Source organism: Stegostoma tigrinum, chromosome 2, assembly GCF_030684315.1.
Source record: "Stegostoma tigrinum isolate sSteTig4 chromosome 2, sSteTig4.hap1, whole genome shotgun sequence".
Taxonomy (NCBI): Eukaryota; Metazoa; Chordata; class Chondrichthyes; order Orectolobiformes; family Stegostomatidae; genus Stegostoma; species Stegostoma tigrinum.
Window position 1 is genome coordinate 55,477,142 of NC_081355.1, and position 27,857 is coordinate 55,504,998.

Sequence of the window (27,857 nt, forward strand, 5' to 3'; positions counted from 1 at the left end):
CACTGCTGTTGTCAAACTTTTACCTCTCAAATGTGACTTCTGACCCCCCCCTCCCCCCGCTTTTCTCTCCCCCCCCCCTCTTTTCTCTCCCCCCCCCTTTTCTCTCCCCCCCCCTTTTCTCTCCCCCCCCCCTTTTCTCTCCCCCCCCTCTTTTCTCTCCCCCCCCTTTTCTCTCCCCCCCCTCTTTTCTCTCCCCCCCCCTCTTTTCTCTCCCCCCCCTCTTTTCTCTCCCCCCCCTCTTTTCTCTCCCCCCCCTCTTTTCTCCCCCCCTCTTTTCTCTCCCCCCCCCTCTTTTCTCTCCCCCCCCCCTCTTTTCTCTCCCCCCCCCTCTTTTCTCTCCCCCCCCCCTCTTCTCTCCCCCCCCCTCTTCTCTCCCCCCCCCTCTTTTCTCTCCCCCCCCCTTTTCTCTCCCCCCCCCCTTTTCTCTCCCCCCCCCTTTTCTCTCCCCCCCCTCTTTTCTCTCCCCCCCCTCTTTTCTCTCCCCCCCCCTCTTTTCTCTCCCCCCCTCTTTTCTCTCCCCCCCTCTTTTCTCTCCCCCCCCCTTTTCTCTCCCCCCCCCTTTTCTCTCCCCCCCCCTTTTCTCTCCCCCCCCCCTCTTTTCTCTCCCCCCCTCTTTTCTCTCCCCCCCCCTTTTCTCTCCCCCCCCCTTTTCTCTCCCCCCCCCCTTTTCTCTCCCCCCCCCCCTTTTCTCTCTCCCCCCCCTTTTCTCTCTCCCCCCCCTCTTCTCTCTCCCCCCCCTCTTCTCTCTCCCCCCCCTTCTCTCTGCCCCCCCTCTTCTCTCTCCCCCCCCTCTTCTCTCCTCCCCCCCCTCTTCTCTCCTCCCCCCCCCTTCTCTCCTCCCCCCCCCTTCTCTCCTCCCCCCCCTCTTCTCTCCTCCCCCCCCTCTTCTCTCCTCCCCCCCCTCTTCTCTCCTCCCCCCCCTCTTCTCTCCTCCCCCCCCCTCTTCTCCTCCCCCCCCTCTTCTCTCCTCCCCCCCCCTCTTCTCTCCCCCCCCTTCTCCCTCCCCCCGCCCTTCTCTCCACCTCCCCCCACCTCTCTCCTCCTCCTCCTCCTCCTCCTCCTCCTCCTCCTCCTCCTCCTCCCTCCACCGCATCCCAAAACCAGCCCAGCCTGTCTCTCCTTCCCTAACCTGTTCTTCCTCTCACCCATCCCTTCCTCCCACCTCAAGCCGCACTTCCATTTCCTACCCACCACCTCATCCCGCCTCCTTGACCTGTCCATCTTCCCTGGACTGACCTATCCCCTCCCTACCTCCTCACCTATACTCTCCTCTCTACCTATCTTGTTTTCTCTCCATCTTCGGTCCGCCTCTCCCTATTTATTCCAGTTCCCTCTCCCCATCCCCCTCTCTGAAGAAGGGTCTAGGCCCAAAACGTCGGAGGCTGCAGGTGTGATATTTTCCTTATCCAAACAATTCTGTCTCTTAGATGCTGTACTTTAGATTAATGTATATTTTGTTGTCTTTCAAATCAAGCTTCTTTTTAGATATTGCATGTTTTCTACGAGCCTGTTGACCTAATATTTATTGATGCTGTTCAATTAATCCAATTAGTGATGGTTTCAGGCTTTGTTGGAGGTTGTCAATGACTTGTTTGAAGAGCAAACAGAGCTGGAGAAGGTTGTTAGGAAGATCATGCAGAGAGCTCTGACCCTCTTGCAATGCGAACGATGTTCTGTCCTCCTGCTGGAAGATATTGAATCCCCTGTAAGTGTTTTTTTTTTAAATTATCAACCTACAGTAACTAACATATCATGAGATTTAGTGTTCTGTAGATTTCACTGAAATTTCATTTGCATTGATTCAAATTATTTTCTTTCTTTCTAAAGCTTCCATACCTCGTGTGCAGATTCAAATCCTGCTTAGACTGATGCAATTGAAGCTTCTCTTTGTGTAAAGAATTTAATGTCATAGGAGTGTGAACAATTTCAAGTTACTTCTTAAAACATTAGAAATATTCGGAATACTGCAGAGTTAAACATCATGCAGCCTCATCTGTGCTATTAAAATGAATGTTGTTTAGCAATTTTCACTTATGATTTTGACATTTGACGGTGAACACATGAACACAGCACCACAAAATGTTTTGTTCCTCCCTGACTTTATTCTATGCAACCCATTGCAATTCACATTGCAAGTTCTTTTTTGCCTTTTCAATAGTTCTTCATGCAAAATACTTTTATTTTTTCCATATTTGCATCTATTTCAGTAACCATGTAGTGTGATCCATTTTGTACCGCACTGTTGTTTACAAATAATTAAACTCCTTCCCATGAAACAGGCATGTGAATGCTCCAAAATTTGGAATGTTTCTGGCGACTAGAAAATGTTCATCAGATTATAGAATTCCTTGCTTTGCATCAGACAAGGACTCTGTTATGATATTTTTTGTTGTAGCTTGTGGCGAGATTAGACTTTCATATTAAATGCATAGATCAGAGATATGTTTATATAAGGCTTGGTAATGAAATGTGAGGCTGGATGAACACAGCAGGCCCAGCAGCATCTCAGAAGCACAAAAGCTGACGTTTCGGGCCTAGACCCTTCATCAGAGAGGGGGATGGGGTGAGGGTTCTGGAATAAATAGGGAAAGAGGGGGAGGTGGACCAAAGATGGAGAGAAAAGAAGATAGGTGGAGAGGAGAGTATAGGTCGGGAGGTAGGGAGGGGATAGGTCACTCCAGGGAAGACGGACAGGTCAAGGAGGTGGGATGAGGTTAGTAGGTAGGAGATGGAGGTGCGGCTTGAGGTGGGAAGAAGGGATGGGTGAGAGGAAGAACAGGTTAGGGAGGCAGAGACAGGTTGGACTGGTATTGGGATGCAGTGGGGGGAGGGGACGAACTGGGCTGGTTTTGGGATGCGGTGGGGGAAGGGGAGATTTTGAAGCTGGTGAAGTCCACATTGACAGTTCAGGAATCCCTTGTTGGATCAAGATCAAATTCTGACCATTAGGTGGTGGGAAACTTATTTGTGTGTATTTGCATCTCTTTAATTATACTGATCACCATATTAACTTTCTCATTTCCAATTAACACAGTGGTATACTGCATCCACTGTACCCGGTGTGGCATCCTCTACATTGGGGAAACCAAGCGGAGGCTTGGGGACCGCTTTGCAGAACACCTCCGCTCGGTTCACAATAAACAACTGCACCTCCCAGTCGCAAACCATTTCTACTCCCCCTCCCATTCTTTAGATGACATGTCCATCATAGGCCTCCTGCAGTGCCACAATGATGGCACCCGAAGGTTGCAGGAAGAGCAACTCATATTCCGCTTGGGAACCCTGCAGCCCAATGGTATCAATGTGGACTTCACCAGCTTCAAAATCTCCCCTTCCCCCACCGCATCCCAAAACCAGCCCAGTTCGTCCCCTCCCCCCACTGCACCACACAACCAGCCCAGCTCTTCCCCTCCACCCACTGCATCCCAAAACCAGTCCAACCTGTCTCTGCCTCCCTAACCTGCTCTTCCTCTCACCCATCCCTTCCTCCCACCCCAAGCCGCACCTCCATCTCCTACCTACCACCCTCATCCCACCTCCTTGACCTGTCTGTCTTCCCTGGACTGACCTATCCCCTCCCTACCTCCCCATCTATACTCTCCTCTCCACCTATCTTCTTTTCTCTCCATCTTCGGTCCGCCTCCCCCTCTCTCCCTATTTATTCCCAGAACCCTCACCCCATCCCCCTCTCTGATGAAGGGTCTAGGCCCAAAACGTCAGCTTTTGTGCTCCTGAGATGCTGCTTGGCCTGCTGTGTTCATCCAGCCTCACATTTCATTATCCTGGATTCTCCAGCATCTGCAGTTCCCATTATCACTGATACAATTTATGTAAGGCTTGGTTGTTCCCCTTCCAGGGTTGGCAAGAGTAATGGTGAGTGTGATGACTTAGTTGGCTGACAGTCCAGAAACCAGATTCTTACCATGGAGCCAATCTGTGACAGTTCAGGAATCCCTTGTTGGATCAAGATCAAATTCTGACCATTAGGTGGTGGGAAACCTATTTGTGTGTATTTGCACCTCTTTAATTATACTGGTCACCATATTAACTTTCTCATTCCCAATTAACTTTTCTCCCCAATTAGAAACATGGCGCTTCCAAATGCGGCAGTAAAATCCAAGCAGATTCCTTTGCATTGGGTCCTCCATCATAAATCTTAGTGAGCTCATTGCTTTGCCTGCCAGCTTCAATCTCTTCATTTTGGATAGAATCACAACAACTGCCACAGGTGCCTCCATGGTCAGTGAGCCTGATATCTCCCTGGACTCTCCATCCATGAAAGTGGGCACCGGCAACACAGCAGCCTCAAGTTGCTCAGGTAGTGTTTGTTCTCTCACATGTAGCTTTTGCAGTCAGGCTCAGGCAGTAGTCTCTGGATCTGAGGGAGAGCTTTAGCACAGAGGGAAAGGCAACCAGAAACCTCTTGCTGAGAGGTGAACTTTAACACAGGGTAAGTGGCAGCCAGTAGCTTCTGATTGAGAAGTAGAACTTAAGAGCAGAGGGAAAGGCAGGCACCCTGTGGCAGTAGGAAACAGTGAAGAAAACAGATAGTAGTCGGGGATGGAGGAAGCACATATCAGTATATCCCATTGTGCTGCATCAATATATTTGAAGCTCAGCATGAGCTAGCAGCCTTTGTGGTAAAGACTGCATTGGCTTCAGGAGAATAGCAATGTGCCAGAGAAAAATATGGAAGAGTGTTTAATGAGGTGAGGCTGGACCCCAGGCATTCAGGAAATAATGTCACAGACAAGTCAGGGGTTCGGCCATTTCTTGTCCACGTTTTGGCCACAGTCAGTTTGGCATTTGGCTCAATGTGGTTTTCTCTGACTAATTCATGGTATAAGGCCACTGCTGATTGGGCTATCATTTATTGCCTTGTTCCCCTGAGAAGTGGTGGTCAGATGCTTTTTTGAACTGCTGTTGTCCATTTGGTGTCAGTATACGACACAATGCCTTTATGAAGAAATTTCCACCATTTCAACAAGTGACATCAAACAACAACAATATATTTATTTCCAAGTCAGGAGGTGGCTATTGCCTAGACGTCGTGTGGCACAAATGCTGTTTGCTGCTTTTCATTCCGAAATTTTGGATATTTTGCTTCATTGTTTGAGGAGTCACAGATAGGGCTGAACATTTTGAAGTCATCAACAAACATCATTACTTCAGACCTCATCACGGAAGGAATGGCATTGATGAAGCAGCAGAGGATGGTTGGAATGTGTGCTGTTATAGTCTGGGGAATGGATCACAGTTAATCTTTGCAGTCAAGTATTAGAAGTCCAAACCTTGCAGCTCGGTCACTTAGTGCTACTGAAACCTCAGCACAGGTGGGTCAGTCACAATCAGTGGGGGCTGTCTTGTTAAGTCATTCTAGCTGATCAACCATGAGTTCATCCATTTTGTTTTTGATAGCCTGGACATTTACAAAGAGTATGCTGGGGTGGAGGGTCTTGAAACCACGTTATTTCAGTGTCACCTACAGGCCAGCATATCTTCCCCATTTTCCTGTGGGTTTCCTGCATCTGGGTGGTGCCAGGAGCCTGGTCCCAGTCTGCTCCTCTGGGATGTGAGTGAGATGGACCTGGGTGGGCTGGGCCTCCTCCAGGTGGGACGACACGAGGTTGGAAATGGGACCTGGGCTGATCTGGGCCTCTCTGGACGGGACGTGGCTATAGGATTTTCACTCCTGGATGGTCCTGGGTGTTGGTGGTGCAAGGCTTCTGTTTCTGAAGATAAGTGATTCGGCTCTGGTTAGTCTGGGCCCCCCCAGGCTTGAAGAGTTGTGGGATCGGGGATCGGGGATCGGGCCTAGCTGGGTCAGGCATCCTCAGGGTTGTGTTGCTGCCGGCCCACAGTTAGGTCATGGGCTGGTCGGGCCTTCTCGGGGATGAGTCGCTTCATGGGGCCAATTCCGTTCCAGGTTGGGTCAGGTTGCTGCAGGGTCAGGGCACGGTTCTTGATTCCAGGTGACCTTGTGTGTCCTCCGGGAAGCCGGTAGGTTTGCCTTGGATCTGTGAATTCTGTGTCGATAGTATTTGTGATTCAACATCGGTAGGATTCTCAAACCTGTAAGTAGATTTAAAAGAATGTTGTTAGTAATTTTTGCAAACTTAGAATTTAGGTTTAAAAATGTATAACGCTTATAAGAAATGTTAGCGTTAGATCTGCTATAGGGAGCTCACAAGGAGTTGCATTGTTTGATTGGATTTTTCTGCACTCCCAGCAGGGGAGTTCTTTACCTGCGATGCAGGGATAACTGTTGGGTATTTCTCCTATCTGAGATCTTTACAATACACAACTGCTTGAAGCTTGAACACATGAATACCTTAACTCGCTGGCATACATGAGTACTTCAGCTCACTAGCAGACTTCTTCCTCCAGCACGCAATAATTGGAGTGAACTAGTTTATAACTGCAGCTCTGGTTTATCCTTGAAAGTGGAAGACACAAAACTTGTTTCTCACCTCGACTGCTTTCTTTTCTTCCATCATGTCTGAGCCCTGACATTCTTCACAATGAAACAGGATGCTGTGCCCTCACAGGGCAGTGTGTAGCTGAGGAGCAAACCAAATGTAATTCACTGCTTAGGGGTTTAGAGTGATTAATCCTTACCATTTGGAAAGCAGCTAAACAAGTGTCCATGTTCCCTTCGTGTTAAGCAGTTACCAGGAGAAGCTAATTTCCACCCTTTCTCTACACCCATTCTATCATGGTATTCATGAGCTAGCAGGATTCCCGTTGTGTGTGAGGAAATGGCAGGTGTGATGTGTAAAGATTTTGTCCTTTTATTATTGTCTTTTTTAATTGTGGACTAAAATGATAGAATGGTTTTTAAACCATGGATTCAAAGGATTAGAGCACTGTTTGAAAGTAAGTAATTTGATACACTAAAGGATCATGTAGAAGGTTTATTGATTTCAATTTGTATAGACTGGGTAAACTTAATTAGTAGCAGTACTGTGGAAAATGCATTAATAAAATGTATGCAGAGTTATTTTTAGATCAGAATGTTGAGAAACAAGCAAGGATACTGCCTAACTTTAGATCAAATATTGTGCAATGCAAAAGGACTAATTAATAATCTGTTATAAAATAGCCTTTAGGAAAATGTGACTAGAACTAGAAGAGTGACCAGAAACTCGACTAGACTAGCCATGCAAATACAGTAGTTATAAGAGTAGGAATTTTGCTGTGAGTAATTCACCTCCTGACTCCCAAAGCCTGTCCACCATTTACAAGGCACAAGTCCAGAGTATGATGGAATACTTCATAGTTGCCTGGATGTGCGCAGAGATTTGGCAAGTCCACGCTAATATGAGTAATATGATGTTTGATCTCTTTAACTGAGAGAAGATACACTTGTCACAAAGTTTTACAAAACGAATTCTTGAAATATAGGGAACTCCTGACTTGGGGGTTCTAGAACCAGAGGTATTATCTCAGAATAAAGAGTAAGCCATTTAGTACTGGCATGTGAAGGAACTTCTTCACTTAGGTGATGAATTTTGGGAATTCTCTGCTCCAAAGGGATGTGCACAGTCAGCCATTAAGTATGTTCATGATAGATTTCTACGTCTTAAAAACATCAAAGAGTGCAGTGATAGTATAGGTTAAAGGTGTTGAAATAGACGATGGTTGTGATTTCATTGAATGACAGAATGTGCTTGAGGGACTGAATAGCTTGTTCCTGCATCTATTTTTCTGTACTGAAGTGAAATCAATAAGCAGTAGCAAAAGGAAAAGGAAGAAGTTGCAGCCTTGGTTATGTGGTCCATTCCCAACTTCTGTAAGTTAGTCACGGAGGGATTTATTCCAAAGCACCTTTGTTGATATGTTTGTAAAATGAAATTAGACAGGCTTTCTCAGTACTATCACCCTGCATTCATAAAGCACACTATCTGACTTGGAAGAAGTGCGATCAAAGGTACTGAACTTCCCATAATCTTGTTCTTAATGATAAAGGTTGCAGAAATGGGAGGCACTGTTGAAGTGACCGAGATAAATTTCTGCAGTGCATCTGGTAGATCATAACCAATGCAACTGCTGGTCAGGGTCTCAAGTATCTTTGTTCCGTTAAGTTCACTCTCTTTGGGAAAAATTTTATTTTAATTTGAATGTAAAATCTTAATCCATTTAAGATTCCCCTGCCAACATGCCTGATGTCTTCATTGGATTGTTCAGTGCTATCTCACTTCTACTTTTAAACCTATTTTCTAATCAACCCGCTCAGATATTATAACATACCTTTTGGAGCTGGTCTGCTTTCAAGCCCACTGCGTCTCAGATTTTTTTTGACAAATCAATTGATCCTGTTAAAATCTGGAATGCATTGTCCCACACAGTAAAGTGATGAAGAGAGCATGTTTATTTTTTCTGAAAATGTCTGGGAAACATTTATTTTCACTGTTGTTTCATGATTGCTTTAGAACTAGTGGAGCAATTCCTTTGCCTAAATTGACATTGATAACACTGCATGCAGTCAACATGAAGAGAGTATGGTATGTGACTGTCCAACAGTTCCTCGTCCTTGGTATAATGACAGTCTTCTGTTTTAATGCATCACCATAGTCTATTGCTGCCACTAAGTAAAGCTTGAACGCCACAACACTGAAATATCACTGAATTGCCTCAAAAAAATGTAACACAAATATGTTGGCACATATGATTGTAATTATTGCTTGCATCTGTTTTGGATCTGAAATGTGTAAGAAATTACATAAATTTATTCCTGAATCATCATCACATTGGAACATTATTTGTCGGCATTTTCATTGCATTATAAATGACTTAATTCTTTCCAATTGGTTTTCCTCATGTGCCCTCTCACCCACATGCAATTTGTCTTACTCAGCTAACACAAGCGGTGTGCATTTGGCAACGCGTTGACAAATTCTTATAAAATAAAGGAAAGGACATTCCTGCCAGAGGGGAAGTTGTTTGATGGTGACTGTATCAGAGTTGAGGGGTTGCTGATGACAGCAGCAGAGAACGCATTCTGGTGACCATAACTTCCCACATTACTGGTGGCCAGTGGCTACAGGACACGTGCTCACCACAAAATCAGAGGCAAAGACAAGCGAACATGCCTAGGTTCTGTATTGAGCAGGCTGCCCTAAAGTTAAGGGAGAAAAGACATTGCCTAAGAGATCAAATAATCCAAATAATGGACAAGCCTTTAAAATAATTGATATTTGTATTACCTGTTTGGAAGTGGAAAGAATTTTGCCATCACATGTCATATGAAGGCCATGTGCAGCAACAAGCCTCGTTTGCCAGTTGTGCTTTTTGGTCCTCCGTAGGGAGAAATTCAATGCTAGCTCAAATGGCACACCATCTGAATTTATGCATTTCTCTGTATCTTCGCTTCGTATTTAGAAGTGAGTCAACCTAAAAGAGCACTAGCAGAGGTCTTGGGACAAATCACCTTCCGTCTATTTCCAGAGTACAGGAGGTCAGGCACACCCAAGACAAAAATACATAACTGACTTAAATAACCTGAAAACAAGGAAAGATTAACCGTTTTTGGCAGATTCAACTTCTATTTTGCTGTAGAAATTCAATTCATGGAATGAGGTGATGTCAAAACATGTGCTTGTCCCTAAGGTTGGTGTGTTTCAGAGTTGTCTGACCTTTGTGCCGTTTTGCAAAATTACGTTCCAAGCATCGCACGTTTAAATTCCGTCAAGCTTCAAGATGAACTATTGCTGTGGCAAAATTACAATGTCATGTTTCTTTGACCAGGTGGTTAAGTTTTCAAAGACCTTCGAACTGATGTCCCCACTGTGTTGCGTAGACAGTGAAACCAGGTGAGGAACATAATTGTGTTTATACTTGAAATCTATTTAATGATAGCTTCCTCACAAATGTGAGAAATTTGTTAAGACTATGTTGATCTCATCAATGTAAATTGTACAAATTCGAAAACATGCATGCTAGCAGAACACATTTGTGCAATGGAACTGTGTATAATCATGCAGAACATTGTATTAGTTATCATCTAATTGCAAAAGAAACTGAAAAATTATTAAATTAAGTGGAAAATGTTGCCCAAGCACTATTAGTAAACAGTAAAATATAAATACGTTTAGGAAGAAACACTTCATGTTTGTAACTTTGGTAAGCGATGGATGCAACGTTCAGATCAACAGGTAGGCCGGGGTGCACTGATTTCTCGCTGAAGTAAAAATATGAGGCCAGTGCAATCCTACAGAAATTCAGGATCAGCCTACTTTAATCTGAGACACAAGTCCATTTCAGGGTATATATGTGGTTCTAATCAGACAATAGAAGAAAAGCAGATTTAGATGCCTTAATTTTTGGGGACTTCCAATGTGATCTTCAGACAAGCATTCAAATTAATTGCAGCAACACTGTGTAATTTCAAGAAAAAATAACTTTTGGATCTTAAATGCGTCAGAATGATGTGCAGATTTTCCTTCCTATTGATTTTACCACTTTTTTAGTACAGCATCAAGACATCATATAAATAGGACTGCACAGTGGTGTGAAATTAGCAATGGGAGCTTACAGGACTAAACTAGCTTCACTTGAGAAAGTGCATTAATTCTCAGTCCCAGCACTCCCAGGTTTACCATAAATTTTGTGATCCAATCAAAGCGCCCAAACTTCATGATTTACTTTGGGGCAATGAAGTTAACAGAAACCAAGTTTCTGTACTTAACAAGAATTGCTATTTATTATAGATAAATAGCTGCAAACTTTTGCAATTATACGTTATGAGCTATCAACATTTGACTTCACTAATAAAAATTCTAATCCCATTTTAATACTACACACACACACATTAACACAGACAAACAAAAACACATTGGGCTGAATCTTACTTTATTTTTCCCAAGCGCAAGTCATGTAGAGATTTTTGGAGGCCTCCAGCCTTTGTGAATTTTCTCAATATATTTTAACAATTGCACTGTGCTCACTACTTTGTCCACTCCTAAGGCATCTGTCATGTCTAATTCCAGCCTATCTTACTGGATGCCATTCCTGCAACAACTTGCCACTGCCAGGTTATCTCAGAATAAACTGGGATTCCTTGCACCCATGCCATCTTTGAAAGCCCATTGTGCATCAGCACAAGTGCTGTTAAAACAGAGCTGCCTTGCACCATTCCTGCCACTTAGCAAGGACATGATAGACAGGGAGGAGTCGGTACTATGTTTTATGAGCATGGCCCCAGACTTCCGCAGGATGGGATGATGTGCAGGCAGAACTTCTCTTCCCGCAGGACTAGCAGTGGAGGTCAAGATACCAGACCATGCCAGGTCGCTTTGAGGTTGCTATCCAGGTTGAAGTAGTCTCTGCTGTTTTGGAGGAATGTCCTTCTCCACGCAGCCAGCGTAAGTGCCATCAACTTCTCTCTGATACACCACACTCACTCGATCACATCCATTGGACATATCTCTCACCAAAGCTAATGCTTCACCACTCCCAATATTGACTGCAAAATTACTCCTCCCTTACTGTCTCTTGCCTGACAGCACTAACTCAGCATAACCCCTGTGCTGCCTTCTCACTTCCTCTGCATACCTCCCCACTGAGATGGAAAATAACAGCAATACCACCCACTTTAATCTCCTATAGTACCTGCCTCTTTCTCATCGTAGGAGGCAGATATCCCCCAGCCATGCAGAAAGAGTCACGGTGGGTTTTGGGCTGTTCAGTATTTGCCTCCTCTTCATTTACGTGGAGTCCATCTTGATTCTGATGCCCAAGAGGCTGACTGACTATCTAAGCTCCTGCTTTACTTTGCCAGGACACCGTAAGCGAAGCTATCCCTCTTGACCTGACCGAGGCCTGCTGACAGCCTTGACAAGTTTTCCAGTACTGAACAACATGGCAAGGTAGAAGCAATATGAGCCTGATTTCTCTGGCTGAGGGGGTATAGTATAAAAAAAGGCAATGCAATGAAAGGCAGGGATACTGTGAGCATCCAGTTAGGTGTAGTGATATCGAGCACTTTGACAACCATTGAAGAACCCAGAAGTGTAACCAGGTCCAGTCTGAGTTGAATTGTGGTCTCATTTCAGATGCTTTCAAAAGAATTATGAAAGAATTGAAGTAGTGCTAATAAATTGTTCCTTCAAAAACTGTTTGAGTATACTGCAACAGGATTTTATTAGGGCCTAGAATATGAAAGTGCTAAAATGTCCACATTTGATGGAAATGCTTTTGTAAAACAGGTCAAGATAACTGTTCAAAAAGTAGGACACTGTCCTTGGAAGAATTAAAAAGGCAAATAGGTTGTTAGATGTGGAAGTTCATACAAAAGGCAGGAAAACGAAAAATTGAAAAGGGGCGGCAAAGTATCTAGAGATAGGAACTAAGAATACTGAAGAAGATAAAATAAAATTGAAACAGCGGAGTTTGGAATTACAATGCAAAGATAAAGGAAAGAGAAATCCAGGAATGATAAGAGTGTGAACGAGAGACTGGAATAGAAAGGAGAATTCCTGGAAAGGGAAGGTATAGGGAGCCTAAATTGAAACAGTTCGAACTGAAAAGAGAGAATTCCAATTAATGCATTTCTGTGAAGAAATCAGCCCAGCTATGATTTTAGGGCTGTGGTATCCAAGTCCATCCATTTAATTCACAAATTTGAAGAAGGGGAGGTAGATGCTATCTCAGTCTCTTTTCTCTTTTGAGTGGTTTGTGCAGCAAACAGAGAGACCAGTGCAACCTGACATGGTAAGCTCACAAAGTTTATTCATTCTTCAGTTAGAGCCTGAGGGCAGTCTAACTCAGTATGAGGCACCAAAAGGTGCAATTTTAAATTCATACCAGTTATGAAAGAGGCATGCTGACACAATTTCTATTCCCTCAGGGGTGTAGAATAGAATATGTCTGATCAGACATATCCAGAATTTGAATGGCTTAAGCCGTGTGCTTTTGACAAGTTGGAACAAGCATATAACATTAAGGCCAGCTGTGAAAACCTTTTGAGGTAATTCTTCCTGAGGAGTTCAAATACTCGATACCCTTTCTAATTTGGATTCCTGTAGAGGAGCAACAGGTAGTAGGACCAGACAGGTGGTTGTTCTGGATGACAGCTATGGGTTAACAAACAGACCCATAAGCTCAGTCTCTCAAAGCACATGTGATACCATAAACTGAAGATAAACATTTGAATACTAAGAACTCAAAGATATTTCCAATATTGAAGACCGTCATTGATTCAGGGCATCCCTAACCAATCATGGTCTCAGGTTAAAACTCAAAGTTAGGCAGCACGGTGTCTCACAGGTTAGCACTGCCTCTCAGTGTCAGGGCCCCAGGTTCAATACCAGCCTTGGATGACTGCTTGTGATGAGTTTGCGCATATTCCTTGTGTCTGTGTGGGCTTCCTCCCACAGTCCACAGGTGTACAGTTTTTGTGGATGGACCATTCTAAATTGCCCATTGTGTTGAGGGATGTGTAGGTTAGTTGATTAACCATGGGAAATGCAGGATTATGGAGATAGGTTAGGGGGGTGCATCTGAGTGTGATGCTGTTTGGAGGGTCAGTGTAGACTCGATAGGCCAAATGGTCTGCTTCCACATTTTAGGATTCTATGATCTCAGAACCACTCTAAAGACTGAGAATTGCATATTTTTTTTCTTCCTAATGTTTTGGAGTAGATTTGTAGCTCGGGTTGTGGGTGTTGAGGTTGGTTGGCAACAAACCAGCTTGGCGCACCAACTAACCCCAACATTTTTTCTTCCTTCTTAGAACCAACAGTATCCTCTATTTAACTTAGTGTCTGTGTTCCTGTAGATCTTTGTATATATATGATTGATAGTTCATCTAAATTATTTTTCCCTTCACAAGTAGTAAACTTGTTCATCCTTTCTCAGTTGCTCAAGAAAACCAGGTAATTTGCTCCTTATTTGTTTCTGGTGTTTGGAGTAAGGTATATAAGTAACTTAAAAATATTTGTTGGAGCCAAATGAGAAGTTTGGAAAGAGTGCATCTGATTCAACTCTTCTCACCAGATGTGACAACAGATGTTTCATGGTCTTCTTCCAAACTTTATATACTCTTCTTTTCCTCCATTGGTGCTGATTGGCTTGCTTTGTATTTCTGAGGTCTTCTGGTGTTTTGATTAGATTTCGAACTGTTACACTCTTATTTGATTTTCAACATCATTTTACGACTAATCCAAGTAATTGGATGATCTTCCATTTTAGTGCTGTATTTAGATCCAAAACATCACAGCTTAAAAGCGAACTATTTCCAAATATGTTCACCTGGCAAATACAAGTAGAAATTCTTGTGTAATATTTAAGGACAAATAAATATCATGGCTACAAAGCCAATAAAGATGTTAGGCAATGAAATGTTCTTTTATGAAGTTTGAAGGCTTGGAATGTATCTCAAAGTGTTCTCTTGCAGTTATTTTACCAAGTGGTCACCATTTACAGTATATTCTGTCAGTTATAGATTTTCTAAGGCATGGCAGTCTTAATTGTCAAATTGTGGATGTTAAAGTTGCAGATGATTTCAAGAACTAAAGGATTGTAAGTGATGAACTCTTTGATCTAAGTGAAATTCTAATTTTAATATTGATTTAATCCTTGTCGAAGCCAGCATGGAGAAATTATCCTGCTCTGATTGGTTGATAAACAACAGCATTGCAGAGCTTGTAGCATCGACAGGCCTGCCAGTGAATATCAGTGATGCTTATCAGGATCCTCGTTTCGATACAGAGGTAAGGAGCACGTTAACTAGATGCTTGTGTAAACCCTGCTAAATAATTGCACACTTACAGACCCATTCTAATTTCCTTTGATTTCCATTCTTTAGCTCACTGTCTCCAGAAGCAAATTTCAGAACCACACCACAACAACTACATGATATTTTTAAAAAAAAGCAAAATTTCGTTGTGTGCAAAGTGGTTTTGTTACAGTTAGCTAAGAGATAAATATAGGCCATGGTTTTGCTATTCAAGTAGTGCTGCAAGAACTGTAGTGTTTTCCTGAACAAATGCATATGCCTTGTGACAGAGACTCATGTGAAGGCTTCTGTCCTTGACATTGAGCAGTGTTGCAATGTTGAACTACGCTATGCCTCATACCCTCTTCACCTGATATTAGGATTTCTGACTGAGGTATGACTATTATCAATTGAGTCAATCTTTACTTATTTCTCTGTTGCAAGTCATAACACAAACTGATAATTTGGCAAAAATGGAACTTTCTCTGAAAAATTATACCCCATAGCTGCCAGAAATCGAAAGAAATCAGTTTTATGGACTGTGGTTCACCATCGTTTCCTGCAGGGCAATTAAGGATAGGTAATAGACCTAACCAATTTTACCCACATTCCATGAAAGAGTAAGAATAAAATAAAATAAGAGACAATAGAACAAACTGTACAGTGCACTGAAAAAAATTACATTAGATATAACCTTGCATAATTCTCATGTGGTGTATCTCTTTGTGTGTGCCATTTGCCAAAGCTATAATGTTTCAAGGGTAAGAGATAATGGGAACTGCAGATGCTGGAGAATCCAAGATAACAAAGTGTGAAGCTGGATGAACACAGCAGGCCAAGCAGCATCTTAGGAGCACAAAAGCTGAGGTCTAGGCCCGAAACGTCAGCTTTTGTGCTCCTAAGATGCTGCTTGGCCTGCTGTGTTCATCCAGCTTCACACTTTGTTATCTTATAATATTTCAAGATTGAGTACAAAATGTATTAATTCAGCAGTAAATTTAAACAAATGATAGTGTGCAATATCATTGAATTTACAAGATTTAAAACTTTTCCTTTTGTGTAATTTGGATGCAGGGTATCACAGAACAAATATTAATTGTTTGTAATCATCAGTTGTTGAACCCAGACAGCTGGCTAATATGATACCTTTGTACTCCATATTGAATCAAATAAAAAATGAAAAGAAATGGAATATCAAGGCTTAGAGTTTGCAGGGTAAGTGAGGGTAAAATTGATAGTTTCTTTTCTTATCAGTAGCCCTCTGAAGCTGACAGCAACTTTTATAGAATATCGCAGAAAAAAAATCAGAAATTGTTGCCATCTATTAACCACTTTTCCGGTGATTCCACTGTTATACTCCCCACCATCAGACAACAATCCCTAAATTCGTGAATTCATGAACACATCCATTTCTTTGCTGTTGGCCATACTGGAAAAGTTCCACCTTATTGATTGGGGTCAAAGTGTTATTTTAACTGTGTGTTAACTTCATAATTATTGCTAATCACCATCACTGCTTATTAAAATCTGATGCTATACTTGTGAGATATCAGTTTACTCCACTGTGACAAAATATCTGTCTCCTTGTATTTTCAAAGTCTGTTTTTGTTGATACTTTCACATGTATCTAAGTTAAATGTTAATCTAAATATTTAAAATAAATGTGTATCAAATAATTTTAACTTACTGAATTGCTATCTGTGAGAATACTTTAGTGTGATTGACCAATCTTTGCTGACATTACTGGCATTGGAGGCTAGAAATTCCCTTCTCATGGCATCAGATTTAAATTGCTAACAGGAGAGGGGAGATAGAGATCTTCTCAGGCAGTTTTCTTTGAGATTAGCAACAAGCATTGTTGCTCAGCAAATGAAAATATTTTTATATTTCTGCTAAAGGTTTACTCACAGCTGAATTTAACATTTGGTCTGGACGTGTGTTAAATATTAGAAATATGCTACAAAGGTGTGAAGAAAGTAATTTTGAAGCTAATTTTTCCAAATACGGTATATTTATAATCCAAAGACTGCAAGTGAAAACCTGTGTGGATGCACTAACATTGTTCATTCCCAATTGCATTGTACCTTTCAGTATCACAAAGTAGATTAAACATAACAGATATTGGTTAAAACTGTGGGGTAGTAGTCAATTAAGTTAATCAAAGTACCTGCTTACTAGATGCAAACCATCACAGTAACACAAGAGAAAGTCTTGGCTAATTCTCTCACATTCAGTCACTGGGCAATTTTTAAAAAATGCTATTCCTGCCATTCAATGCTACAGATTAGCAGGCTGTTGAAAGAGTACCGTGTTACACTCTGCAAAATTACGGCCTCTAATTAATCTGTATGTTGATGGATGCCATGTTTGTTCATGAGTCTCAAGAGATAATCTAACAATCACTACAAAGCAAGCTGTTCAAGGTAATAGTGCAACTGTGAAATAGTAGACTAGTCACTGTAAATTGTGTTAATTACACAGGCAGAGTTGTCACGATGATGCTGCAGCACAAATGGAGGGCACCATGGTTGAAAGGGATTTCTTAACTATTAGGTTTTATTACAGTCAATGAGAGAATGCCCCCATGATGTTTGTTAATGTTCAATGGTATTGCTAAAAGCTGTTTGCATAATGTTTGGGTGTGAAAATCATGATAATACTTCTGATTGAGGATGGTCTTTAATACAGAATATTAAAAACAATTCATGTATCCCCTCTAGGAGGTACCTATTAAGGCATGGTCTAGTTTCTTGGGAATTTCCAAAAAAGAACAACACTGACACAGTGCAACAATGCACAAAGGTTTTTAATAATGATTCTCATGCTTTGGGTCCAACTTAGGTTTCTTTGGCATCTGGCTGTAAAGCCAGAAATATTTTCAATAGAGGAAGAGTCAGTCAAATTGTCAGATTTTCTAAAAGAACCAATTTCAAATCAAGTGAAGTGCTTTGTAGCTTTTAACTCTTATTTAGAACTAACTTAGGTTGGGAGTGTTTCCCAGATAACCTCTTTCTGCCAAATTCCAGATATTTGATTCCACAAAAGCTTATGCTTGGGTTTGTTAAATTGTATAACTGTTCCAGAGGAGAAGAATATTTTCTCAATATTTTTAATAAGACTTAACTTTCCCACGAACATCCAGATATTCTTTTAAAGATATCTCTCCTCGTTTCAGGAGTTGAAGAAAATATTACCATTTGTTTTAGTTGTAATGGGAAAGCTTAGATAAGTCAAATTAGTTACAACTTTATTATCAAGCAGTGTACTTTAAGTGAATAAGTATACTACAGTAAAACAAAACTATCGAAAAGATTTTGGACCAAATATAATAGAATCCAGTTTGATGCTAATTTTAACTATTTAAGAACATTTAGGAATATTCAAGAATAGCTAGGAATAAACAAGCTAATAGTATCTAATTCGATATCCATCAACATTTAATACATTTTTACATTAACGCCCTGTGCAAGTAAATTAGTTTCTCCTGATTTGACAAGTGTTATATGGGGGTCCATACTACTTCTGAAATTAGGGTAAAAGGGCCTTGCTTTTGTATTATTTGGACCCCTCCTGATTTGCAAATATGAGGGTTAACTCTCTGCATCTATCCCTTGCACTTCATGTGATATTCCCCCTTGCTATTCTCAGTCTTAAATTTAATGATTAATGAAGATTCAGTAAAGAGGGTCCTACTATCTCTTCATTTCTCTATCTTTGTATTTTGTCTTATCTTGATTTTTAATGGAGTAGTAAATTGTAATGCTCCCATTATTCCTCTTATTTAAAATTTTACTTTCCCCACTCAGGTTTGACATTTCCATGTGTCTTTTCAGGTTTTTTTAGTGATTAGACAGTTGTTTCTTTCTCTGTTGTCTGTTCTGAGTTCCAATTTACTTAATAGGCTATGTGTGTCCTAGCTAATTAGTTAAGATTGGTTGAGAACCAAGGTTATATTTCTAACCAGATATCTATGTACAAGAACATGACCTCCCCAAAATGGATACAACCAAAATGACAATAATGAAGGACTGTATTTTACACTGTCAGTTTGAAGGCCTTTGGAGGCCCTTAAGTGACAGCTTAATGGCTACTTAAGGGTATCATCCACCAGCAGCAGGGCTGATCTCCTATGGTGCATCGGTAGTGTCTCTGTCTGTAATTCAGGTTGCCTAAGTTTAAATTATTCCTGCTCCAGGGGTGTGCAGTAACATCTCTGAACAGGTTGATTAGCTAATATCTGAAGCCCACATCATGTTGGAAATCTGGCAGATTTAGCAGTTCTTGAGAAAGAAAATCTCCTATGGGTGCTTTCTGATATCATTCAAGGCACCCTGACCCAGGGGGCCAAGACAGAAATCACAGGCCCCAGCCATGCTCACAGTCCAAGCACAGTCACTTCTGTCCCCAGGTGAGGCACAGTGAACCCCCAGGCCCAGGTTGTTCGACCTTAATGTTTTCATTCTGTCCTGGGCACCCCTCAGACCTCAAGACCATAATTGCCCCTTTACTCTTTTCATTGGCATCTCTGACCCCCTCCCAGTGCTTGCTGGCTTTTACCAGACTTACCTCTGCGTCCTTGCTCCTCTATGTCAGGACCACCTACTGCCCCAGAATTGCTTCTGCCTGGTCCTGCTAGGATGTCAGAGCTGCTGGCCATTTGATTGGCTGTCATCTAACTAGGGCAGGAATTTACAAGCTGAAGACTTAAAGCAATGAATACAGCTGCCAGCTGTCAAGATCATGGGCAGGCTGTCCCTGCCAACTTTTTATCTAGGGGTAGGGGGCATATGCAGAGAATATGGCACTTTGTAAAATCCAGCCGAATGAAAATAATGACTCAAAGAGTAACAAAATACCTGGAACAGATGGTTTCCATCTTAGGAATTTAAAAGAATAAGTGATAACATTGCAGATATCCTAAATAAAAATCTTACCAAATTCTCTTGATTTGGAAACCATTCCTTTAAATTGGAAAATTGCACATTAATCTGCAATTTAAAAGAAGTAGGGAGAGGAATCTCAGGATAAACCAGTTAACGTGACATCTTTTGTCTAGAAATTACCATAGTTTATTATGAATAGAATGATTGAACACATTGATTACTTGCAGCTAATTTAAAAAAAACATTAATTTATAGAGAATAGATCACAATTGATGAATGGGATTAACTTTTTGAAGAGGAGGCAAAAATATTTGTTTGGGACTGTTTATGAATTTTTTTAATATTTTGACTTCCAGAAGGTATTTGATGCAGTACCTCGTTCGGAGACCCTATTAACTAAAGTTGAATAGAAGTTGTTGACCTGGTGCAGGTGACATGTTTTGTGAATGAATGAGTGGGAGATGGTTTTGGAAGTAGTATATTTGCAAGGATAGAGGTTTAGCTAACAAATAATAAACAGGGAGTTGGGATAAGGAAGCATATTCTGGAGACAACCTGTAATTGTTGAAATGCCACAGGGATCAGTGCTGGGGCTACAATTACTTGTAATACATGTTAATGACTTGGATGAGGAAAGCACATGTACAATAGCAAAGAGTGAAGATTACATAAAGTAGGAGAGAAGGCAAGTGTTGATGACAAAAAGAATCTGTAGAGGATAAGGACTGTTTAAGTGAGTGATACAGACTTGGCACATGGAACATAATGTGGGTAACTGTGAGGTTATGCACTTTAGCCAGAGGAGTAGAGGAGCTGAATATTATTTAAATGGAGAAAGACTGCGGAAATCTACAGTACAGAGGGAGTTAGGAGTCTTTGCATAAATCACAAAAAAACTATCATTAAAGTTTAGCAGGTAATAGGGAAGACAAATGGAATGTTGGCCTTTATTTCAAAGGGAATGGAATATACAAGTAGGGAGGTTTTGCTTAAACTTATATAAGTCACCAGTCAGACCACAGCTGGAAAACTGTGAACAGTTTTGAGAAACTTATCTGAGTTTTAATCTGTGTCCTCTGGTTAGAGTCATAGAGTTATTAAGATGTACAGCTTGGAAATTGACCCTTCAATCCAACTTGTCCATACCGACAAGATATTCTACCTTAATCTAATCCCATTTGCCAGCATTTGGCCCATATCCCTCTAAACTCTTCATATTCATAGACCCATCCAGATGCCTTTTAAATGTACTTGTACCAGCCTCCACCACTTCCTCTGGCAGCTGATTTGCTGCATGCACCACCCTCTATGTGAAAACATTGCCCCTCAGGTCCCTTTTAACTCTTTCTCCACTCACCTTAAACTCATGCCGTCTAGTTTTGGACTGTCTTGAGCCTTCCTACATCTGGAACAGTTTCCTCCTGCCTATTTAGTTCAGATCTCTCAAGTTTTTGAGTATATTTGTTGAATCTCAACTTTCCTATCTCTGTCCAAATTCTCTGACGTTTCTTCAAAACTGAAGATAATCATTCCTGGAACTATTATTATATACCCTTTGTCACTTCTTTCTATCCTTCCTAAAGTGTTGTGTCCAGAGGTAGACATAGTTCTTCATTTGTTATAAAGCCAGTGTTTCGCACAGACTGGCATCACTTCCTTGTTTTTTTTTGTTCCATGTCCCTATTCTTGAAGCCCAGGATGCCATTTGCTTTATTAAGCACCTTCTTGACCTATCTTGTTTCTTTCAGTGATCTATGCTTCGCTACACCTAATTGTCTCTCCTTGCCCCTTGAATCCTTTAGTTTATATTGAGTCTCTTTGTTCTTCCTACGAACATTTTTTTTTCATGCTTCACTGCATTCAATTTCATTTGCCACTTGTTTGCCATTGCAGTAAACTCTCTGTTCTTTTCAAATTGTATACCATTGTGCTAATTGTGCAGACAGCATCCAAGTTTCAACTCATCCACTGATTTTGAAATTTAGCCTGATACACCAAAGCTTTGGTCACAAATATATATGTTAGGAAGTGCAGGAGTGCTAACATCCATCCTTAGAGATCTCCACTATAAACCTTCCCCCAGTCCAAAAAAATAACTCTTCACCATATTCTTTGTTTTGTCATTCAGCCAAGGATGTTACTACCAACCTTTTCTGACCACGAGCTGTAACTTTGCTCATGTCCATTGTTCAGTACTTTGTATTCAGAAGTCCATATAGGCCACAGCAATAGCATTGCCCTCATCAAACATCTCTGATACTTAAGTGAAAATCTCAAATAAATTAGTTAAACATTATTGGCCCTTAACAAATCTGTGCCGGCTTTCCTTAATTAAAAGTTGCTGAAGCAACTATTAATTTTGTCCAAAATAAAATTTTTATAATGCCTTACCACTGAGGGTAAAGCGACTAAAACTTTAAAAATAAAACTTAAACCTTGAACTGCTGGGCTGATCTTTACACACTTTTTAAAATGAGGATGTAAAATTTGCAATTCTTCAGTCTGCTGACACCGTCTAAGGAAAACTCAAAAACTGTTGAGTAGCGCTCTGCAATTTCTGTTTTGAATTCCTTCAGGGTTTTTGGATGCACTTCATCTAGTCCTGGTGCCTTGTTAATTTTAAGTGAAGGCAGTCTTAATGCCAATTTTAAGCCCTTCAAATATTTGAGTTGCTCTTCTTTTACCATGATCTCCTTAACTTGCATCATCCCTTTTCAGTTAATACTTCAACCATGTCCTTGACTCACTGTGTAATTCCTGTTTTAGGTCCATAATCAGCCCTACTCCTGCACATGCCACTTTTTTGAACAGCTGTGACCACAGATAGTATCTGATTCCCCTTTGTATTATTGGCCAGTCATTTCATAGTATTCATATAGTGAATATGGGCTTCACTGACTGGGCCAGCATTTATTGCCCACTAATAATTGCTATTGAGAAGATGCTGGCGAGTTACCTTCTTGAACTAGATTGACCCACAATGTCCTTAGCAAGGGAATTCCAGGATTTTGACCTAGTGACAGTGAAGGAACTGGAATATATTTCCAAGTCAGGATGGTATGTAGCTTGGAAGGGAACGTGCAGGTGCTGGTGTTCCCATGCTGCCCTTCTAGATTGAAGTGGTCATGGTTTGGCAGGTACTCTTTCAGGAGCCTTGGTGAATTTCTGCATTGCATCTTGTAGATAGTACACACTGCCTAGACTGAGCATTGATGATGGAGGGAGTACATGCTTGTGGCTGTGCCACTTTTATCCAGGATGATGCCAGGCTTCTTGCTTATTGTTGGAGTTGCATCCATCTTGATGAGTTGGGAGTATTTCCTCACACTTCTGACTTGTGCTTTGAAAGTGGTGGATGGGCTTTGGGAGCCAGGAGGTGAGTTATTTGCCATAATATTCCTAGGCTGTGACCTGCTCTTGTAGCCATTGTACCGATATGGCGAGTCCAGTTGAGTTTCTGGATAGTAGTAATACCCAGAATGTTAATAATGGGTGATTCAGCGATTGGGAACGTGGGTGAATGTCAAGGGACAATGATTAGATGGACTCTTACTGGAGATGGTCAATGCGTGGCATTTGTATGGTGCAAATATTACTTGTCACCTGTCAGCCCAAGCCCGGATATTATCCAGATCTTGCTGCATTTGAGCACGGACTGCTTTAATATCTGAGGAGCCATGAATGGTCCTGAACATTGTGCAATCATCGGCGAAAATCCTGACTTCTGACTTTTGATGGAGGGAAGGGCATTGATGAAGTTGTTGAAGAGGTTGGACAGAGGACCCTACCATGAGAAACTCTTGCAGAAATGTCCTGGAGCTGAGATGTCTGACCCCCAACAACCACAACCATCTTCCTTCATGCCAGATATGATTCCAAACAGCAGAAACTTTGCTCCCTGAAATTCACTGATTCCGGTTTTGCTAGGGCTCCTTAATGTTATTCAGCTGAACATGGCCTTAATGCCAAGGGTTGTCATTCTCAACTCACCTCTGGAATTCAGCTCTTTTATCCATGTTTAAACCAAGGCTGTAATGAGGTCAGGAGCTGAGTGGCCCTGATGGAACCTAAACTGGACGTCAGTGAGCAGGTTATTACTAAACTAGTGCTGCTTAATAGCACTGTTGCTGACATGTTCCATCATTTTACTGATGATCAAGGGTAGACGGATAAGGTGGTAATTGGTTGAGTTGTATATGTCCTACTTCTTATGTAGAGGCCTCACCTGCGCAATTTTCTACATTGGTATTGAGCTGACAATGTTGTAACTGTACGGGAACAGCTAGTCCTGAGGAGTGGCAAGTTCTTGAGCATAAATTTTCAACACTATTGTCGAAATGTTGGCATGGCCCATAGCCTTTGCACTGTCCAGTGCCTCCAACCCATTCTTGATATCATGTGGAGTGAATTGGATTGGCTGAAGATTGCTATCTATGCTGCTGCGCGCCACTGGAGGATGTTGATATGGATCATTTGCTTGACAGTTCTGGCTAAAGATTGCTGCAAACGCTTCATCCTTATTTTTTGCACTGATATTTTAGGCTTTTCCATCATTGGGGGTGGTGATATTTGTGGAACCTGTTCCACTAGGTTGTATAATTATCCACTAACATTCTTGACTGGATGTGGCAGGACTGCAGAGTTTTATCTGATCCATTTGTTGTAGGATTGCTTACCTCCGTCTGCCGTTTTCTGCTTCTGCTGTTTAGAACACAAGTAGTCCTGTTTTGTAGCCTCACCAGGTTCACCCCTCAATGTTAATTATGCCTACTGCTGCGTCTGACATGCACTTTCCATTCAACTAGGGTTGATTGTCTGGCTTGATGGTAATCCTTGAGTGAGGGATATACCTTGCCTTGAGGTTACAGGCTGTGCTGGAGTCTGCTGCTGTCGATGGCCCACAGCACCTCATGGATGCCCTGTCTTGACTTGCTAGATCTGTTCAAATTCTGTCCTATTTACCATGGTGATAATGCCACACAGAATGGAAGTTATTTTCAATGTGAAGGCAGGACTTTGTTTCCACAAGGACTGTGCTCTCTTATCGACGCACCTGCAGTTGGTGGATAGGTAACAATGATGTCAAGTTGTTTTTTAACCCCTTTTTCTTTGGTTCCCTTACCATCAGCCACTGTCCTGTCCTTAATGACCTCACTAGCTTGATCAGTTCAGCTGTTGCCCAAGCCACTGTTAGTGGTGGATATTGAAATCCCCCACTGGAGCACATTTTGCATCACTACTATCCTCATTGCTTCCTCCAAGTGTTGTTCAACATTGAGAAATACTGATTCATCAGTGGAGGCAAGATAGTGGGAGGGAGTTCTTCACATCAAGATGATGGTGAGCTGCCTTCTTGAATTGCTGTGGTACATTTGGTACAGAATCACTCACAATGTTGTTAATGAGGGAGTTTCAGAATTTTGACCCAGCAGCAATGATGGAATTCCTACATATTTATAAGAAAAGATGATGACTATCTTGGAGAGGAACTTGCCAGTGTTGGAGTCCCTGTGTCTACTGCCCTTCCCTTCTCGATGGTAGTGAATGTGCATTTGGAAGATGCCGTCAAAGGAGCCTTGGTCTCTTGAAACTCTTTTTTTTGTAATTTTTTTTCTTACTTGCTTTTCACTTCCACTGAATTTTTTTATGATTGACCTAGTTCTCAATTATAACCGTCTCATGTCTGTCATAAATAGATACTTTCTGCTTTGTGTTTATGTCTTTTCCTTTCATCCTTCAAGTGATCTGGATTTGATTGCCTGACTTTTCCCATTTGTACCTCAACTGTACTTGAACTACCTCTTCTTTAAAGGTATCTCATTGTTCAGTTATAGTTTGATTCCATTTCTTCTGAGCCAGATCAATTCGTACCCTATTGAGTTGACCTCCCCCAGTTAGTTCCTTTTTACTCTGAATTGCTCCTTACCCTTTTCCACAGCCAATCTTAAACTTATAAGTCAATCTTTGGAGTCCTATCACCTTCTGATACTTGAGCCAGTTGGCCCGCTTCACTCTCAAATACCAAGTCCAAGAATGCCTCCTTGCTTTTTTGGACTGAATTTTCTACTGCAATATTTCTGTAATTTCCTTGCAGTTGTTTTCCTCTACATCTTTCCAACTAGTTGCTGGCCAATAGACTAGCAATAATGCAGTTGATCTGTTTATGTTCCTTAGCTCTCATCAAATAGATTGGATCCTGTACCCCACTGGGATGTCCCTTCTCTGTAACTTTGCAATGTTCTCCTTAGAACTGTAGCACCTCCTGCTTTCTTTTCTTCACCGCACACCTTATATTCAGGAGTATAGAATTCCCAATTCTGCCCTTCTTTGACCATGTCTGTTATCACAATGCCATGATTCCATGTGACTGTTTGCAACCTCACTGTTCTCATTTACTATATTTCATGCATTCACATAGAAACACTGAAATCCAAATTTAGACTTTATTCCATTTGCTCTAACCTGCAATTCACACAAGCTCTTTCTAATTCCTTTCAAGTCCTATCTCTCCCAGTATTCTTTGCACACTATTTAGTGTTACTTCCTGGATAATGCTCCTTGAGATTGTCTGCCTTGGAATTTAGAAGTTAATTGGTGATTTGTTTAAAGTTTCCTCATTATTTAAGGAAACAGAATAGTTAGAGGGAAACTGTCTTTGGCTGGGGACTTTAGGATTGAGGGCATTGTCTACAAGTTGGAATTACTTTCAACAGTGAAATTAGCAAACATTGTTTTGTACAATGAATGCTAAAAGTTTGGAATTGTCTGTAGTAGCACCAAGTTAATTGTGAATTTTAAAACAAGGTTAAAAAGATATATTTGCTGACTAGAAGTATAAGGGCTGTGATACATATAACACACATTATTCATGATCTCAAAGATGGATGGAACAGGCTTGTGGGGTTAAATTGTTTTCTCCTGTTCCTGTGTTCTCATATATTCCTAAAAAGCAGAAATGATTTTTATTCCAAGATTCTTTTGCTTCCTGAGCAGTAACTTTGAGTAATTTTAAACATTGATCCTACTCCTTTTGAGGTCCGTTTGTAAAATTTAATTTTACCCACTTGAACTTGATGCACTTCCCAATGCTCATTGAAGTATTGGTATGATTTTCCTCTATTACCTGTAACTGTTAAAGTAAAGTTACCATTGTTCCTGAGGGCTGCTGTCCCATTAGAGATGATGGGAGATGCCAGTGTTGGACTGGTGTGGACAAGTTCAGAAATCACACGACACCAGATTATAATCCAGCAGGTTTATTTGAAAAGACATGCTTTCAGAGCCTCGCTCCTTCTTCAGGTGTTAGTGCGAGAGGTAGTATCAGACACAGAATTTAAAAATAAAAGACCAAAGGGTCTCACAACTGATGAGGACATATTAAACAAACCTAAGATGCTGTTAAATCTTTAATCAGTTAGAAAGTTTAATTGATTAATATGTATGTGTCAATCCCTGAATTCCTTTCAAGTCCTTGTCCTGTGAGAACTAAAGGTTTTATCAGTGTAAAGAAGAGGTGACATTTTAGGTCAGACAGAGACCTTGTTTAGAATCTGTTTGCTGTGTGTGTTTTGCTTTGCAGTCACTGGTTTTATTTCCAAAGCAGAAATTCATAAAACGCCACATTGTCTATAAATTAATAAAATGTGAGGCTGGATGAACACAGCAGGCCAAGCAGCATCTCAGGAGCACAAAAGCTGACGTTTCGGGCCTAGACCCTTCATCAGAGAGGGGGATGGGGGGAGGGAACTGGAATAAATAGGGAGAGAGGGGGAGGCGGACCGAAGATGGAGAGTAAAGAAGATAGGTGGAGAGGGTGTAGGTGGGGAGGTAGGGAGGGGATAGGTCAGTCCAGGGAAGACGGACAGGTCAAGGAGGTGGGATGAGGTTAGTAGGTAGCTGGGGGTGCGGCTTGGGGTGGGAGGAAGGGATGGGTGAGAGGAAGAACCGGTTAGGGAGGCAGAGACAGGTTGGACTGGTTTTGGGATGCAGTGGGTGGGGGGGAAGAGCTGGGCTGGTTGTGTGGTGCAGTGGGGGGAGGGGATGCACTGGGCTGGTTTAGGGATGCAGTAGGGGAAGGGGAGATTTTGAAACTGGTGAAGTCCACATTGATACCATATGGCTGCAGGGTTCCCAGGCGGAATATGAGTTGCTGTTCCTGCAACCTTCGGGTGGCATCATTGTGGCAGTGCAGGAGGCCCATGATGGACATGTCATCAAGAGAATGGGAGGGGGAGTGGAAATGGTTTGCGACTGGGAGG

At 41.6% G+C, this 27,857-nt stretch overlaps 1 protein-coding gene across 4 annotated transcripts in view; it reads left to right on the forward strand.

Annotated features, from left to right (window-relative positions):
• The window catches only part of pde11al (phosphodiesterase 11a, like), a 282,715-nt gene that overhangs the window by 109,984 nt on the left and 144,874 nt on the right, over positions 1 to 27,857 (forward strand). For all 4 annotated transcript variants that reach the window (XR_009447140.1, XM_059654047.1, XM_059654050.1 and 1 more), the window contains exons 4-6: positions 1,565 to 1,705; positions 9,748 to 9,812; positions 14,591 to 14,711. Coding sequence is in view for 3 of the 4 variants with exons in the window: in XM_059654047.1 (XP_059510030.1) it covers positions 1,565 to 1,705; positions 9,748 to 9,812; positions 14,591 to 14,711 (327 nt within the window). In the remaining variant the exon portion in view is untranslated. The remainder of the gene's footprint in view (positions 1 to 1,564; positions 1,706 to 9,747; positions 9,813 to 14,590; positions 14,712 to 27,857) is intronic.